This window comes from Lepidochelys kempii, chromosome 5 (assembly GCF_965140265.1).
Source record: "Lepidochelys kempii isolate rLepKem1 chromosome 5, rLepKem1.hap2, whole genome shotgun sequence".
Taxonomy (NCBI): domain Eukaryota; kingdom Metazoa; phylum Chordata; order Testudines; family Cheloniidae; genus Lepidochelys; species Lepidochelys kempii.
Genome location: NC_133260.1, coordinates 121582360 through 121597063, shown reverse-complemented (window position 1 = coordinate 121597063; position 14704 = coordinate 121582360). Strand labels below are relative to the sequence as shown.

General features: G+C 37.8%; 1 protein-coding gene across 6 annotated transcripts in view; it reads left to right on the top strand.

Moving 5' to 3' along the window:
* PTBP3 (polypyrimidine tract binding protein 3) overlaps nt 1-13213 on the top strand; it is a 122032-nt gene extending 108819 nt beyond the window's left edge. For all 6 annotated transcript variants that reach the window (XM_073345644.1, XM_073345646.1, XM_073345648.1 and 3 more), the window contains 5 exons: nt 2902-2935; nt 3938-4030; nt 4955-5171; nt 6409-6486; nt 7334-13213. In XM_073345644.1, the coding sequence (XP_073201745.1) occupies nt 2902-2935; nt 3938-4030; nt 4955-5171; nt 6409-6486; nt 7334-7466 (555 nt within the window). In that variant the 3' untranslated portion in view covers nt 7467-13213. The remainder of the gene's footprint in view (nt 1-2901; nt 2936-3937; nt 4031-4954; nt 5172-6408; nt 6487-7333) is intronic.
* Nucleotides 13214-14704: the final 1491 nt, after the last annotated feature.

Genomic DNA, 14704 nt, shown 5'->3' with positions numbered 1-14704 from the left:
ACCAGCAGAGCTCCCAGCACAGGGACTCAGCACAGAGCAGCAGGCGGCACTGTTCCCAGTCCCTGGGTGTCCCTCAAGAAGCCAGATGGGGCACTCACCCACACCGAGACCAGGGCAGAAGGACTCAGGTGCAGTGAGATCCACGTTAGGCCACATAAGCCTGGCATTGCCTAGCCTGTCACCATTGACTGTTGCTCCGAGTTGCCCCAGCGCTCATTAAAATCATACCAGAAACCATGAAAATGCTGCCTCCCTGCCCCCAATGGTGAAAAGGACAGAGAGGAAGTATTTTGTTTTCCCTCTAAAGCGTTGGAACACTTTTTTTCACACCCACCACCAGACTCCTTAGTGATGGCGGCGGCAAATGAACAGGAACGTCAAGGGCATCAAGGTCCATCACCTAAAGCCCGAGATGCGAAGAAGCTGGATCTTTTCAGGAGGAAAGTGTATTCTACCAGGGGGCTTCAGCTTCGGATTTCCAACCACCAGGTGATCTTTAGCAGATATAGCTTCAGTTTCTGTGGGGCTATGTCAAAATTCACGGAGCTTCTGCCAGAAGACTCGAGGGCAGAGTTTTCTGCCTTTATCCCTCCTATGCACTCGACGGTACCTTTTTATTTTGGACTACCTTCTGCACCTGAAGCGGCAGGGCCTTTCTATGTCGTCAATACATGTTCACTTGGTTGCCATTTCTGGCTTTCACCCAGGCGTGGCGGGCCAATCGGTCTTCACCAACCCAATAGTTGGATGCTTTCTTAAAGGACTTGACAGGCTATAACCTCAAGCACGGCAGCCGATACCAGCCTGGCACCTTAACCTGGTTCTTTCCAAATTAATGCCCCCCGCTTGAACCACTCACAACATGCTCTTTGCCCGCTCTCTCGTGTAAGGTAGCATTCCTAGTGGCAATAATAATCTGCCAAGAGGGTATCTAAGTTGAAGGCCCTAATGTCTGAGCCGTAAGGACAAGGTTCAGCTTTGGTTGCACCCAGCCTTCCTCCCGAAGGTCATCTCCCAGTTTCATGTTAATCAGGATATTTTTCTCCCAGTTTTTTATCCCAAGTCGCACGCAAACAGCCTGGCACAAAAACTCTACTCTTTGGATGTTTGCCAGGCATTAGCCTTCTGTATCAAATGGATGAAGCTGCTTCAAAAATCCACTCAACTATTCATCGCAGTAGCAGACAGAATGGAAGGGCTTCCAGTTCTTCTCAAAGGATTTCATCATAGATTACATCATGAATCCGGGTGTGCTACGATCTGGCGAAAGTACCTGCCCCCATGCTGACTGCGCCCTTCATGAGGGCACAGGCATCTTCAGCGGCATTCCTGGCCCAGGTTCCAACCCAGGAAATTTGCAGGGCTGCGACATGGTCCTCAATCCACACCCTTACCTCAGCATTTCCTCAGCAGACTAGAGATGATGCAGCCTTCGGCAGAACAGTGCTTCAATCAATGAATCCAAGAGCTCCGACCCCGCCTTCGAGTTCCTGCTTGAGAGTCACCTCATTGGAATCGATATGAGCAAGCACTTGAAGAAAAAACAGTTACCCCCAATGTTGTACATGAGCCTTATTTTTATGATCAGGCACCATTTATAAATTAACACTAATCATTTTATAAGTCTAATAGTGGGCACGTAACTTACTGGATATTTGGTCTTGCATGGACTTTGTATACTCTTCATATAAATACCTCACTAGAACAGGCATCACTTTTTTGAGGATAGCATTAGGCTGAGATGGGGAATGATTGAGAGAAAGCAAATCTGAACCCCAAATGGCCATTTGTAATTTTACAGTTATTATTTTTCTGGTCTGTAGGAAATAATGCCCATAATTATGTCCCTTATGCTTTATGTTCCTCTATCAAGGGGTAGCTGTGTTAGTCTGTATCCACAAAAACAATGAGGAGTCCGGTGGCACCTTAAAGACTAACAGATTTATTTGGGCATAAGCTTTCGTGGGTAAAAAACCTACTGCCCAAATAAATCTGTTAGTTTTTAAGGTGCTACAGGACTCCTTGTTTTTATGTCCCTCTAGATTCTGATTCAACAAACCACCCCTGTTCATAAAACACTGAAGCATGTGCTTTACATTAAAGCATAAGCTTGAGTGCTTTAGTGAATGAGAACTTGTTTGAAAACAAGAATTGGTTCATGCAGATTTTCATTTAGCAGCTACTTACACTGAGTTTAAAGTAATTGCATACCCTATAGCAGGGATTCTCAAACTTCACTGCACCGTGACCCCCTTCTGGCAACAAAAATTACTACAAGACCCCAGAAAGGGGGGACCGAAGCCTGAACCCGCCCAAGCTGGATGCCTCGAGCCAGGGGGCCAAAGCTGAACCCCAAGGTCTTCCGCCCAGGGAAAGGGCCTATAATCTGAGCCCTGCTTCCCAGGGCTGAAGTCGAAGCATGAATCCTGCCATGCAGGGCTGAAGCCCTTGAGCTTTGGCCCCAGGTGGTGGGGCTTGGGCTTTGGCCCCAGGCCTTAGCAAGTCTAACACCAGCCCTGGCAACCCCATTAACCACTTTGTGGTCATGACATACAGTTTGAGAACCACTGTTCTATAGTAGGCAAGTTCTTACTATTGCAAAAGATGAAGAATGGCACATATAGGGTTCTGAACTATTGCAAATTTTATAACTGCCCATTGAAAACATTTTGCATGTTAAAACAGGCATTATGCTGCATCCATTGGTGCAAGCGGATGAAATTATTGGGGAAAATATGAAAAGAATTAGTCTTAAAAAAAAAAAAAACCTAAGCATAATGTTTTTACCAGTTTGCAGTAGTACTTAGTAACCAAAATAGTTGGCTATAATTACTTCTGGCATGGATTCCTTTTATATATTCAAATGGTGTTAAAATTTGTTTTGTCTTGTCATTTATACAGGCTATCACACCTCATGGGCTCTTTATCCTATTTGGTAAGGTTTTTATTGCCTCTACTATTACAGAACGTTATTTGAAATGTACTGTGAGAAATCACAGGATCAGCCTTATTGTTCATCTGATAAACTGATTTAATTAAAATTTCATTTTTATCCCTTATCCAGAAAAACATAGTTACCCCATCCTGTCAAATCACTTACATACAAGGCAGGCTTGCATGTTTTCAATCCCAAGGAAATCCCAAGAGAACATGCTGGGTTTAATATGACAATAACTTGGATCAGTAGTCACAGGAGAACAAGAGGGGGAAAAAAATTTCAAAGCAGAAAAAATACAAAATGGTGGATTGGCCTGGGAGGACCAACCTAGATATGATGCCTTAGTAGATTGAGTATGTGCTCCCTTTCATGTTTGCCTCCGCGTCCTTTGTGTCACCAGAGCTGGGTGGGGAGACAATGCCAGAGGAAATAAAGTGAGGGCTTCATACATGCACAGATTCTTTGTTCATGTTTTGTTGGTATTTTGAATGATAAGATCCTGTCTTTTATATTGTTAAATTTAGCCGTTAAAAATAACTGTCTATGGTGGTAGTGTAACCCACACATCTCCTGGTTGTGGAGTTCTGTCCCCTCTAGTGGCACCAAAACCACTTAGAGATTAATGAGCCTGCTACAGCTTTAGCTAAGGGTCATGTGTCTTTTAGCTCATTCAGTAGAGGCTCATACATTTAGCTCCAGAAGTCCCAGGTTTGATCCTGCCTGCGGACGATCCGGGGTCTGTCGGTGTTACATTAGCACTGAAAGAGATGCCACATTTATTCACAATTCCTCGCTTCTTCAGAAAAATGCAGACAGAGACATAACCTTGAAAGCTCTTCATACAAAGATCCTTGCCCAACTGTTTTAAATTGATTGATCTCCATTTTTGCTGATGAACTTCAGTGATATAAACTTGATACTTGAGTGTTTTGCACTATAGATAACCAGATGCTCCAGACAAGTTAATACATTGAAAGCACCTCCTTTGCATTTCCACAGGTGTCTATGGTGATGTACATCGAGTGAAGATCATGTTTAACAAAAAAGAAAATGCTTTGGTTCAGATGGCAGATGCAACCCAGGCTCAACTAGGTACTAATAAACAGATTTTCATTGGCGTGTTTGTTGTACTGATATCTGCAGTTTCCATTACAGCAGTTAATTTTGTTAACAGCTGATTTGGAGTTTCAGAAGAGCTCTAGGTGTCTGCCACTCCACAATTTGCTATTCAGAATTACTGTTCAGTTACTGGCTTAGACATACTAAATGGCTACAGATCATAACTTTTTTTTTTTAATAAAATGTTCTGTTACTTCAGGCACTTCTGACATAACTTAAACAAACCAAAACAGTAGTAAAACCCACTAGCAAAATCCAGCCTCCCATCAGTACAAAAATGAGTTTAAAACTCATTTGTTTGCTCAGGATTTTGCCAAAGCGATAAGAATGCAGAGTTATCTACAGTATAGCTTAATAATGGGATGAGTACATTTGAATTTCTGTTGACAATATTAAGTTGTAGACATTAGTAATTTTAGTGCGTGCACTGTCACAATGACTGGCACAGGAATATCAAAATACCCGATTTTAACACGTTACTAAACTGTTTGTTCTAAAGTAATAAGAAGTGAGTCTCTGCTGTAATACTCGGAGGAAAAGCTACTTCCGTGTGATACTAGGAATATTGTGCCAAAATAAGTTAAAGATTTTGAAAGTATTTTTTCTTTATTTTAAATAATCAAATGTTCAATCAAAAATAACTGAAAAATTGGATTAGAAGAATTTTTGTATTATCATTAAATTTAAGATTAGAGGTTGTATTGTATCCATTATGGTTATCTTTAGAATTTTTTGCTTTATTTAATGATAGTAGTTGCTGTTAAACTTGAGAAGCTGATATCCAGCTGTAAATGGCACCATGGGATAAGCTTGAAGTTTTAGTCATTCAAACAGTGTGGGGATTTTTTCTTAGTCTGTTTTCCTATTCAGATATTACTATCAACATTTATGTTCTAGCCATGAGCCACTTAAATGGGCAGAGACTTTATGGAAAGGTGCTCCGTGCAACTCTTTCAAAGCATCAGACTGTTCAGCTTCCTCGTGAGGGACAAGAGGACCAAGGTCTGACTAAGGACTATAGCAATAGCCCTTTACATCGCTTTAAAAAGCCTGGATCTAAGAACTTCCTAAATATCTTCCCTCCATCTGCTACTCTGCATCTCTCCAACATTCCGTAAGTATCCAAACATGCACAGCTCAATTGGGAAAGAAACTTGTCTATTAAAAAATGAGATTTTTTTTAAACATCTGTAGCTTGGCACAGGTCTGAATATTTTCCCTTTGCCTTTTTCTGTTTGCTAAGATTTAGTGATTCTTTGCCACATGTTCAAAAATCATAAGAATGGGTTGTACTGTCTGTATTGCTTTTTAACCAAAGAATTTTCAGTGCATTCATTTCCAAATATAGCTTTAACAGTGACCAAGTCCTGCGACAGTTAGTTCCCTTACTCCTGAAAGGGACAAATTCAGTTTTAAGAAGATCGAGTCCTTATATACACTCAGCAATAGCTGTGTGTTTTCTCTGTTAATTTTTGCACATGGTATCCAACATTGTAGATCTGTGCTGAAGGCAAAGTTCTCGAACACCTGTTACTAGACTTTGCTAAATAGAATACTACAGTCATATTATACACTGAACATTATTTCTGTGCATAATGACTGTGCATGTAGGAATAGTGTAATACACATAATTTTTTTTAAGCCACTGTTTCGTTTCGTTCTCTCTCTCTACCATTTTAAAGGGAATCTGACAGAATTTAGATTTAACATTAGGAGATGGAATCCAAACTACCTTATTATCTTTCTGGAGAATTAGCAACCTCTAATATTGTAGCGTTGTATTAGAACATCAGACCAGAAAGTGAGCAAGAAAAAGAAAAACTGAGCTAGTTAATTTTATTGTCCAAGATGAAATGGCAAAAATAAAATACCATCAAGTCTCAGACAAGTTTCCTTAACACTGCAGCTATGGTTGTACATAACAATACCTTAAAGGAACACTGTTTGTTTCAAAAAAGGAGGTGGGTGGGGGAAGCCTTACCAAAACTATATTCACAGGACCACATTTTAAATAAAACAACGTACTTTGAAAAGTAAAAATGTCCAAATCAGCTTAAGTATAATTCTAAAATAGATTTTTCTTGGATTAGAAATTAGTTCTGAATGAATTCTGTGCAATAATGAGTGGGGAAAGCCTGAGTGTTGTCTTGGGAATTTGTAGAATACTGAAATGTTAAGTCACAATATAAAAGTCTAGACGCATGGGGACAGAGTTGTACTGACTTAAGTTGATCAAAGTAAAATTTGGACCTCAGACTTCACATAGGAAGCCTGAAATTAAAGTTCAAAAGAACAGAGAGTATAAAATCTATAACAGGATTATAATTAATTTGAGCATTTTTTTGTTTTAGACCTTCAGTTACTGTTGATGACCTGAAGAACCTTTTTGCAGATACTGGATGTACTGTGAAAGCCTTCAAATTCTTCCAGTAAGTTATCAGAACAGATTAGAGCATGTAATAATTTTATTATAGAAACTTTAATCCTGAAGGATAGTGAACTGTTTTTATGTATAGAAACTGTGTATGTGAAGAAATTTTATGGACAAAGATATAACTACCTTTGCAGGGAGTTTTAGCAAACTGTTAAATCATAGATGATTAGGGTTGGAAGAGACCTCAGGAGGTCCTCTAATCCAACCCCTTGCTCAAAGCAGGACCAATCCCAACTAAATCATCCCAGCCAGGGCTTTGTTAAACTGTGGATACTAACACTGTACAGTACTGACAAGAAATGAAGTATAATATAGTATCCAGTTAGTATTGCATGGGACTTTTTCATGACAGGATGTAGATGCCCAAGTTCAAATTTAGACAGAGCACTAGAAATAACTCTCCTGTTCATTTTAAAGAGCTATGGGGTCTAAAATCTCATCTGAAAGATGTCAGTTGCAGCAGTATAGTGTCCTGTAGCACTATTTTTGGGCATTGATTGAATACCGAGTCATAGGCAAGAATGGTTCCTTTTGAATGGCCAACACTTAAACCCTCCTTAGAGGCCTTCCAGCCATATATATCTATCCTTTTTAGCTTTTGATATGCAACAGGATCCTGGAACGAAGTGAGACCACAGCAGGCCATCTGCTTGAAGATTTATATATTTCTTTCTGCTTCTATTTTTGTTTTAGTAGATACATCTCTTGTTCTGATTCTTTTATTATACAAAAATCTCAGCAGATAATACAGTGGCTGAAAAACTCCTGTCATAATTTTTGGGAGGTATTTGGTGTAATCGGGAATTGGTTAGAATTAATTTTGTTCTTCTGTTGAACTTCAGGAAAGATCGCAAAATGGCTCTCATCCAGTTGGGCACGGTGGAAGAAGCAATCCAGGCTCTCATTGAGCTTCATAATCATGACCTTGGGGAAAACCATCACCTCAGAGTTTCTTTCTCCAAATCTACAATCTGACTTTTCTGTGAACTTTCCTATTAAGACTGCACCACAGTTTCAGTAAAACCTTCAGACAGAGACTGAAACAGCTAAGACCAACTCTTGCCTCTTAAAAAATGAAACTCATGCTGAGTTTGATGTTCATGTGTATTCGTGTACACAGTAAAGAATCAAGGGATGATCTTTCCATTTGTTTTCTGCCAGTAATGTGGTCATAGGTTTAATATTCCTCCAGAAACAGTTTCTTCTATGGAATTAATCTTTAACAACAATATTTATAGTCAAATTCCCTCCTTTTGAATTATATTTCAGGAACACTCTTTTAGTTTTTGTTCCAAATTAGCCTTACACAACATTTCCAAACCTCTTTAAAATATACCATTCAAAGAATGCTTCAGATTAAATACTAAATCTACACCTCTACGGATTAAACACTAATTTGAATGTGAAAGAGTGCTTGAGTTTCTCATTGAAAAGCAAGCTTATACAATGAATATCTATTAAACAATATTTATTTTTATTGAATGGTAGATCCATATTTTGGCTGATATTTCTGAATAGCTTATGCATTTTTTTAAAATCTGCGACTGTTTGTGGGGGTGAAATTATTGGAGGAAAGGCAGTGCCTTGTCTCTCCCTGGAGTAAAGTAAAATCAAAATAAGTGAGATCTTTTGAAATGTGGTATCATTGACACTTGTAGCTAGGTATAGAATTATGGAATGAAAGCTTCAGATTATGGGATTTTTTACTATGAAATGATGTGTAATATGACTTTGGAGCAATTGAAAGGAGAAAATAGTCCTGATTTCAAACAGTTTTTAACATTTCTTTTCAGAAAAAAATGTTTACAGTCTTAAGGAAAATATTCAGGTCTATCATATGGTTTGACAAATTTTTAAAGAGTTATTTTTGGTAAGGTTGTCTTTAGAAAATAAAATAAATTAACCTCAAGGGTTTTTTGTACCACTATAATCTCTAATACTTAAATCAGAATTACTGTGTATTTACTTAATTTCTTATTACGTGCCTTATTATGTGCTTATGATACAATAGCTTAGAGTTTTATCTAAAGTATCTTGAAAACTGTATTGTGGGCTTGGTGAGAGATTTTTTTTCTTGGTCTATTAGTTTTTAAGTGTTTTCGTTGTGATTTTTAAAATGTTTTTTCAATAAGTAATAGTCTGAATTCAAATTTTTGGTGCTTTGGCGTAGAGATGGGGAGGTGGGAAGGAGGATCACTCAGTGCACATCCTGTAGGCCTCTTCAAATTTACCTGGTTGCAGTTGGCTGACACCAATATTTGGCTGTAAAAAATTAATTCCAGTTTTTGGATCTTATCTAATGTTTCATAATATTTCGTCTCAGGATTCCTTTTTTCCCCTCAGTACTGAGTTTACAGTACTAAAAGGTTGACTTGCTTTCCTTCATAAATATCATTACTTCAATACTGAATGTCCACTTCTGTTTGGAGAGCAAGTTGAGATGCAATTCTTATTATTTTTGTTGAATGTAGGTATAAATTTTAAAGTTATTTCTGTGATTGTATTACACAATGTTAAGTTTTTTATAAAAAGAACTTCTAAAAAGGATATTTATGTCCGCAGAAATTTGATCGAGTTTTTAAAGAGATTTCTCTCAAACATAAATGGTTGTTTATTTCTGTTTTTGTAACTGCTATGAAAGTAGAAAAGATGTAAAGTTTTTCTGCTGTAATGGTCTGTGGCACTCATTCATCTTGGTTTTTCATTAAATCTATATTTTCTTTCCCTAACCCAGTTGAGGATTGTCAGACCAGGACAATTCTGAAAATTTATAGATCCACACTTACAGGACGGGGGTGGTCTCTGTACCAAAAACTGAGTAACCATCCTGACACAGAAGTTAGATACATTATGTTTCAAAAATTTCTGTTGAATGATAGGATAAGGAACAGGATATTGACTTGGCTTCCTAAGTTATATAGCTTTTTATGTAGTACAGTAGGCTGATCAGAATGATGAAGCTGGCAAAACTCTATACATTTTATTCTAAGATATAAACATTCTTTGACAGCAGGTATGTCTATCTAGATAGATGTGTATATTGCATAGGAGGTGTGCACAATATGAGTAAATATCGTTAAATATATTTATTACTGAAAGATTTAAAGAGACAAGGGAGAAGTATGAAGGGTAATTTTTGGCATTTGTGATCATATCTCTTGCCACCTTCAAGTAATCCCACGTGGGAAAACTTCAAGCCAGTTTCTTCATAATTCACAAAAATGCGTGGGATTCCTTTGTTCCACAACATTATCTTAAAATAAAACACTTCATTAGGTTGATTTTTCTAGTAGAATCTAGCACCCTTCATTTGCCGATAGGCCCTTCTTCAGCAAGGTATTTAACACATCTTACATCACAAGTAGTTTCACTGATGTGGGACTATTCATAGGGCTTTCAGGCATGTGTGCCTTGCTGATTTGGGGCCATAATGAATATGCCTCCTTTCTGCATTTGTTGATGACATCTGCATAATTTATTAAAACATTGCCCATGTAACTTGGCCAACACTGGGGGGTTTTTTGTTTTTGTTTTTTATAAAGAATTGCTGCTACAAGGGAAAGGAATTATACTGGAGATGAATGTAATTGAAGCCAGGAAAAGCAACCTTTTAAGTTTGAGTATTAGTATTGGCATGTATAATATTGAGTGGCGTGCGTGAGTATACTGTGTATAATATGCTGTGTGTGTATACAAATACGCACATGACATGCATTTTAATTTATTGACCCTATAACAGGTGGTGAGAATGCTTGAACTAATCTGAAAAGATGAGGGATTTTTGGTGTGGTATTAAAAATGGAAGAACATGTTTGATTTGTTGACTTTAAAAATGTAGCTATGCTTAGTATATGGCTAAAGTCAGTTCTGGACTATTTGCAGTTTGAATTGTAGAGGCCTACAGCTTATATGTTGGCACAGATTTCTGATGTTTTGTTTGTTTAAAAGAAAAAATCTGGGGGGGGGGTGGATATTTCTAATCTTCTGTGTGCTTTTGTTTTGTCATACATTTATCCTATATTTTCAGTAGTTCATTTTTGCTATTGATCTGTAGTGTGTTATCCCTACCAACTTATTTTTAGGTTTGTGTACTTGTTAAGGATTATGTCTCTGTGGGAGGACTCTTTTACATGAGGTGCAGACATATCACAGATTTCAAAAATAGCAGTACATTTTAATTTGCTTTTAAATTGAGAGTTCTGGTTAAAGCTCTATCAAATACAATTTGTTTCCTTGTATATTTCAAAACAAACAAAAATAGTCCCTCACTTAGTAAGATATTTCTTTAGGGAGAGATCAGGCCAAAATGAAGAAATTTACCTACACAGCTAAATCCTTAATTTGACAAAGAGCAGCTCTAAGGTTGCCAATTTTGGTTGGACGTATTCCTGGAGGTTTCATCACATGATATACTTTTTAATTAAAGATTAATGTTGAATTCCTGGAGACTCCAGGACAATCCTGAAAGGTTCGCACCCTAAGTAGCTCTGTGTAGGCAGACCGCTTGCATAGATGCAGAGTTCCTTGCATGATCAAGGCTTATGAGAGATTGTGATCTTTAAAATATAGACTCTTCATTACAAGTTAATTTAAATCCCAAAATTGTAATGCAGAATATTCAAATTTATTTTTATTGGTCAGATCCTGAATACAAGTACCAAAAACGTTCAGATGCAGAATTTTGTTTTTCCATTTTGGCTTAAGCACAAAGAAATTTTGATAAGTGAAGGCCATACTGCAGGGACTAACCAGAACAGAACTTCTCCGCCAGTGGTGTTATGCTCCGAGATGCTGAGAGCATGTTTTCTGCCAGTCCACGTATTTTGTAAATTAGCTGAACCTCACAGAAACTTCTGAAACTTTTAAACTTTTTAAATTTGTATGCTTTTTCTTAATTTGACTTCATCTTGTATGTTTGCCCCCTCAGTAGCACTATTCCTTGTGCACTGTTACACTGAGACCCATTCTTTGCCTACATGTTGAAAAAGGTCACCTTCTTAGAAGAGTTTCCTACCTGGCATTTCCTGTTCTTCAGATTGAAAACATCTGTTTGTGTGCAGAAGTAAATACTTGCTGCAGCTGGAAAAGGTATACCACTTTGGAGTTTGTATGATCAGTAAGTCCATTCCCTCTGCTACACATTTAATTAGGCAGAAGGAAGTGTGGACCTTTCTTCTAAGAGTCTCTGAGACTTGCTATTTTATCTTCTAGTATTCCTACTAACATGTACTGCTGTTTTTTTAAACTAGAAAGAAAGAAAGTGCAACTGCATTTAAAGCCATTTTTGTTTGCCTTTACCTTTTGTCTTGGTCTGTTGTTAACGAGAGCAAAACTGCCAGACTTAAAATATTTTACTATTGTGCTGAAACAAAGCATTTGAGATTGCACAGGGCTTTTTCTTTAAATGAACTTTAACTCCTATTGTAGTTTAAAGATCTGTGTGTTATATACAAGACTGTTCTCAATCTTTTTTCAGAGCAAATTGTAACCATTAGGAATTGTGAATTATTTCAGAATAATTGAAAATTTCCAAAATTCTTAATTTCAGGTTTTACGGAGGAAAAAACCAAAATGGGACCAAAGTTTATGTGCCTTCAGTAGTCTTAATTGAAGTTTTTTTTTTCTTATCTATTTCAGTCTTAAGTGGAATCAATACTCTTGTTTTCAGGAAAATGTGTATTTATATAGTTAAAAATGAATGTTGTCCCGCTGATTGTCCATACATGCAATTAATTGCAACTGTTTCAATAAGGTTTCAGTTATCCCTCTGCCTTTACCATTGCAATATTTATTGTACTGCAGTATTCAGGAATCCAAAAATCTGCTTGTGGTGGTGATGACAGCTTGTACCTGGGAAGTCCCTGAGAAATGGGGATGCTTGTGTAGCTGAAAGCCCTTGATAATAGCAGAGGTGAAGGAAAGTTTGTACCTTAGCAAGCTAATATCAGCACCGCAAACAGTTTTTCAGTTCTTGGATCTCTGCACGGTGTGGTACTAGTGGAAGTCTAATCACCTACATATTTATGATTAGTCTTTTTAAACCACATTCAAATTCTTTTTGGCATGTTACTCAGTTTCTGCAGAAGTTCATCCCAGACCCACAGCAGCACAAGTCATAAAAGTTGCTGACCAAGCAAATTCTTGCATCAGAATGTCACCTCATTGCTCTGACCAAAGACTGTCTGTTCTGGTTTTACTGAGACATTTTGTGAAAACTTGTCTTTTCTCTCAAGCTCCTCTCTGAAACAAGACCCAGTGCAAAGTGACCTTTTATTTGAATCTACTATTGGTGAATGGACCACTTAGTGGAAAATGGGATTTTAATGTGAATCAAATGGTGTGAGATAAGGCAAGTGGTTAATGGACTATTTTTAGTACTGTATTCAAGAAAAAATAGCTCGGAGTCACTGACATTCGCTCATTTTACACAATCTGTTCAAAAAGGTCCCTTTTTCAGCTTGTAAGAATGTTCATCTAACAGAAGAAAATGCTGTAAATATTTGTAACAACTTTTTTTACCTGGCAAAAAAGGTTTTTGGGAACAAGTTAAAGTATAAAATGGTTTTTATATAAACATCAATTGTCTTGTATATTTTGATATGCAAAAGTACCAGCTTTCGTAAAGCAGCTTGTGGCATTGGAGGGAAAGGATTCCATGTCTGTTGAGATGACTTATGTTATAAATGCAAAGAAGATGAAATATTAAAAAACCTATTTTCTAACTGCGTAGTGCATGGTTAATTTGAACATGTGTACATACAGTATATTCCATTTCTTTTAAGTTTGTGTATTTGCTGATTATTACTTGAGTATCTATACTTAACTCTTTTCCTAACAACTCTAGTTGTTGTAGCATGCCTTTTAATAAATGTCATTACATCTGTGCTCTCTTAAATTTTTCTGCGTTCTTGTCTATTGCTTTGGATTTCCCCTTGTCTTTTAATTGTAAAGCTAATGTCTTATTTTCATTTTTTTTTCTTTTTTTCCATAGCCTATTTTGGCCATCTAAACTTAACCTGTTTATTTAAAAAGTATTTAATAGGATCAGTGCGTGTTTTCAAAGAGGGCGTACTTATTCTGTAGGAACATTGTGACATTTACACAGAAGAGGGGTGAAGCACCCTGTTTCCATTAGACTGGAAAAGCACGTTGTAACTCAGAATGGGTGTTGTATTTGGGGGCTGCTTCATTATAGGAGAGAGAGAGAGAAAATCAACCCTAAGGGCACCTTGAGGGAAATGCTTGGTGGTGTCATGGGCCATGTCTAAGCAATAGGCACGAAGTGGCAAAGGTAGTGTAGCATAGTGTAGATGTTTCCTACACCAACAGAAGGGGTTTTTTCGTCGTTGATCTCGACATCTGCCAGTGGTGGTAGCCGCATCAGTGGAAGCATTCTTCCATTGACCTAGCCATATCTTCACCTGGGGTTAGGTCAGCATAGCAACAGCTCTCAGGGGTGTGAATTTTTTACACCCTTAGGGGCTGTAGCTATGCCGACCTAACTGTTAAGGGTAGACCAGGCCTTGGACTCCCTTATACCTACTTTCACGCACTTAGTGATAAGAGTGACCATGTTGGTGTAACTTACATGGCAAGGTTCCAAACTGTGTAACTTTAGGTATTGTATTAGGTGGCCTGCTTTAACTTATTCCTTTCTAAATCCTCCTGTTAGTTCCTTTTCTCACTGTGCTCTTCCGTGCTAGCCCCTCAGTGTGTGTTACGCTTGCATTAGACTCACTCTGACACAGGCTGAATTCAGAGATGATGTGTAAGGGTTTGTCTACACAGGGAAGTTAGTGTAAAAGAGGTAGGGTGTGAACTCAAAGCACAAAAGCTATTGTGAAATAACGTCCCACATGGACACTCTCATTACACACTAAAAGGGGCTTTGTGCAGTTTGTTAATCCTTAACCATTAAAAAAAGCCACTCTTAGTGCAGAATAAGTGTCTAAATAGGGTATTAGTGCAAAATAGCTATTCAGCAATTGCTATTCCAAGCTAGCTATTCTGGACTTTTTCCCTATGTGGACAAGCCCTAAATTACACATTGGTAATCGGGCATGAGTTTAAGTAGACACCAAAGTAAGGGGAAGTCTAGGGGAGTGCATTTCCCTTTTCTGTACTAAAAGGAATACTTGTCTAGTCTGGTGAGTGCTCAGCCTGTTTGTCTGTTTTAACCACTGAGTCTAAGCAAGCAAGTGTAGTCGTCTAAT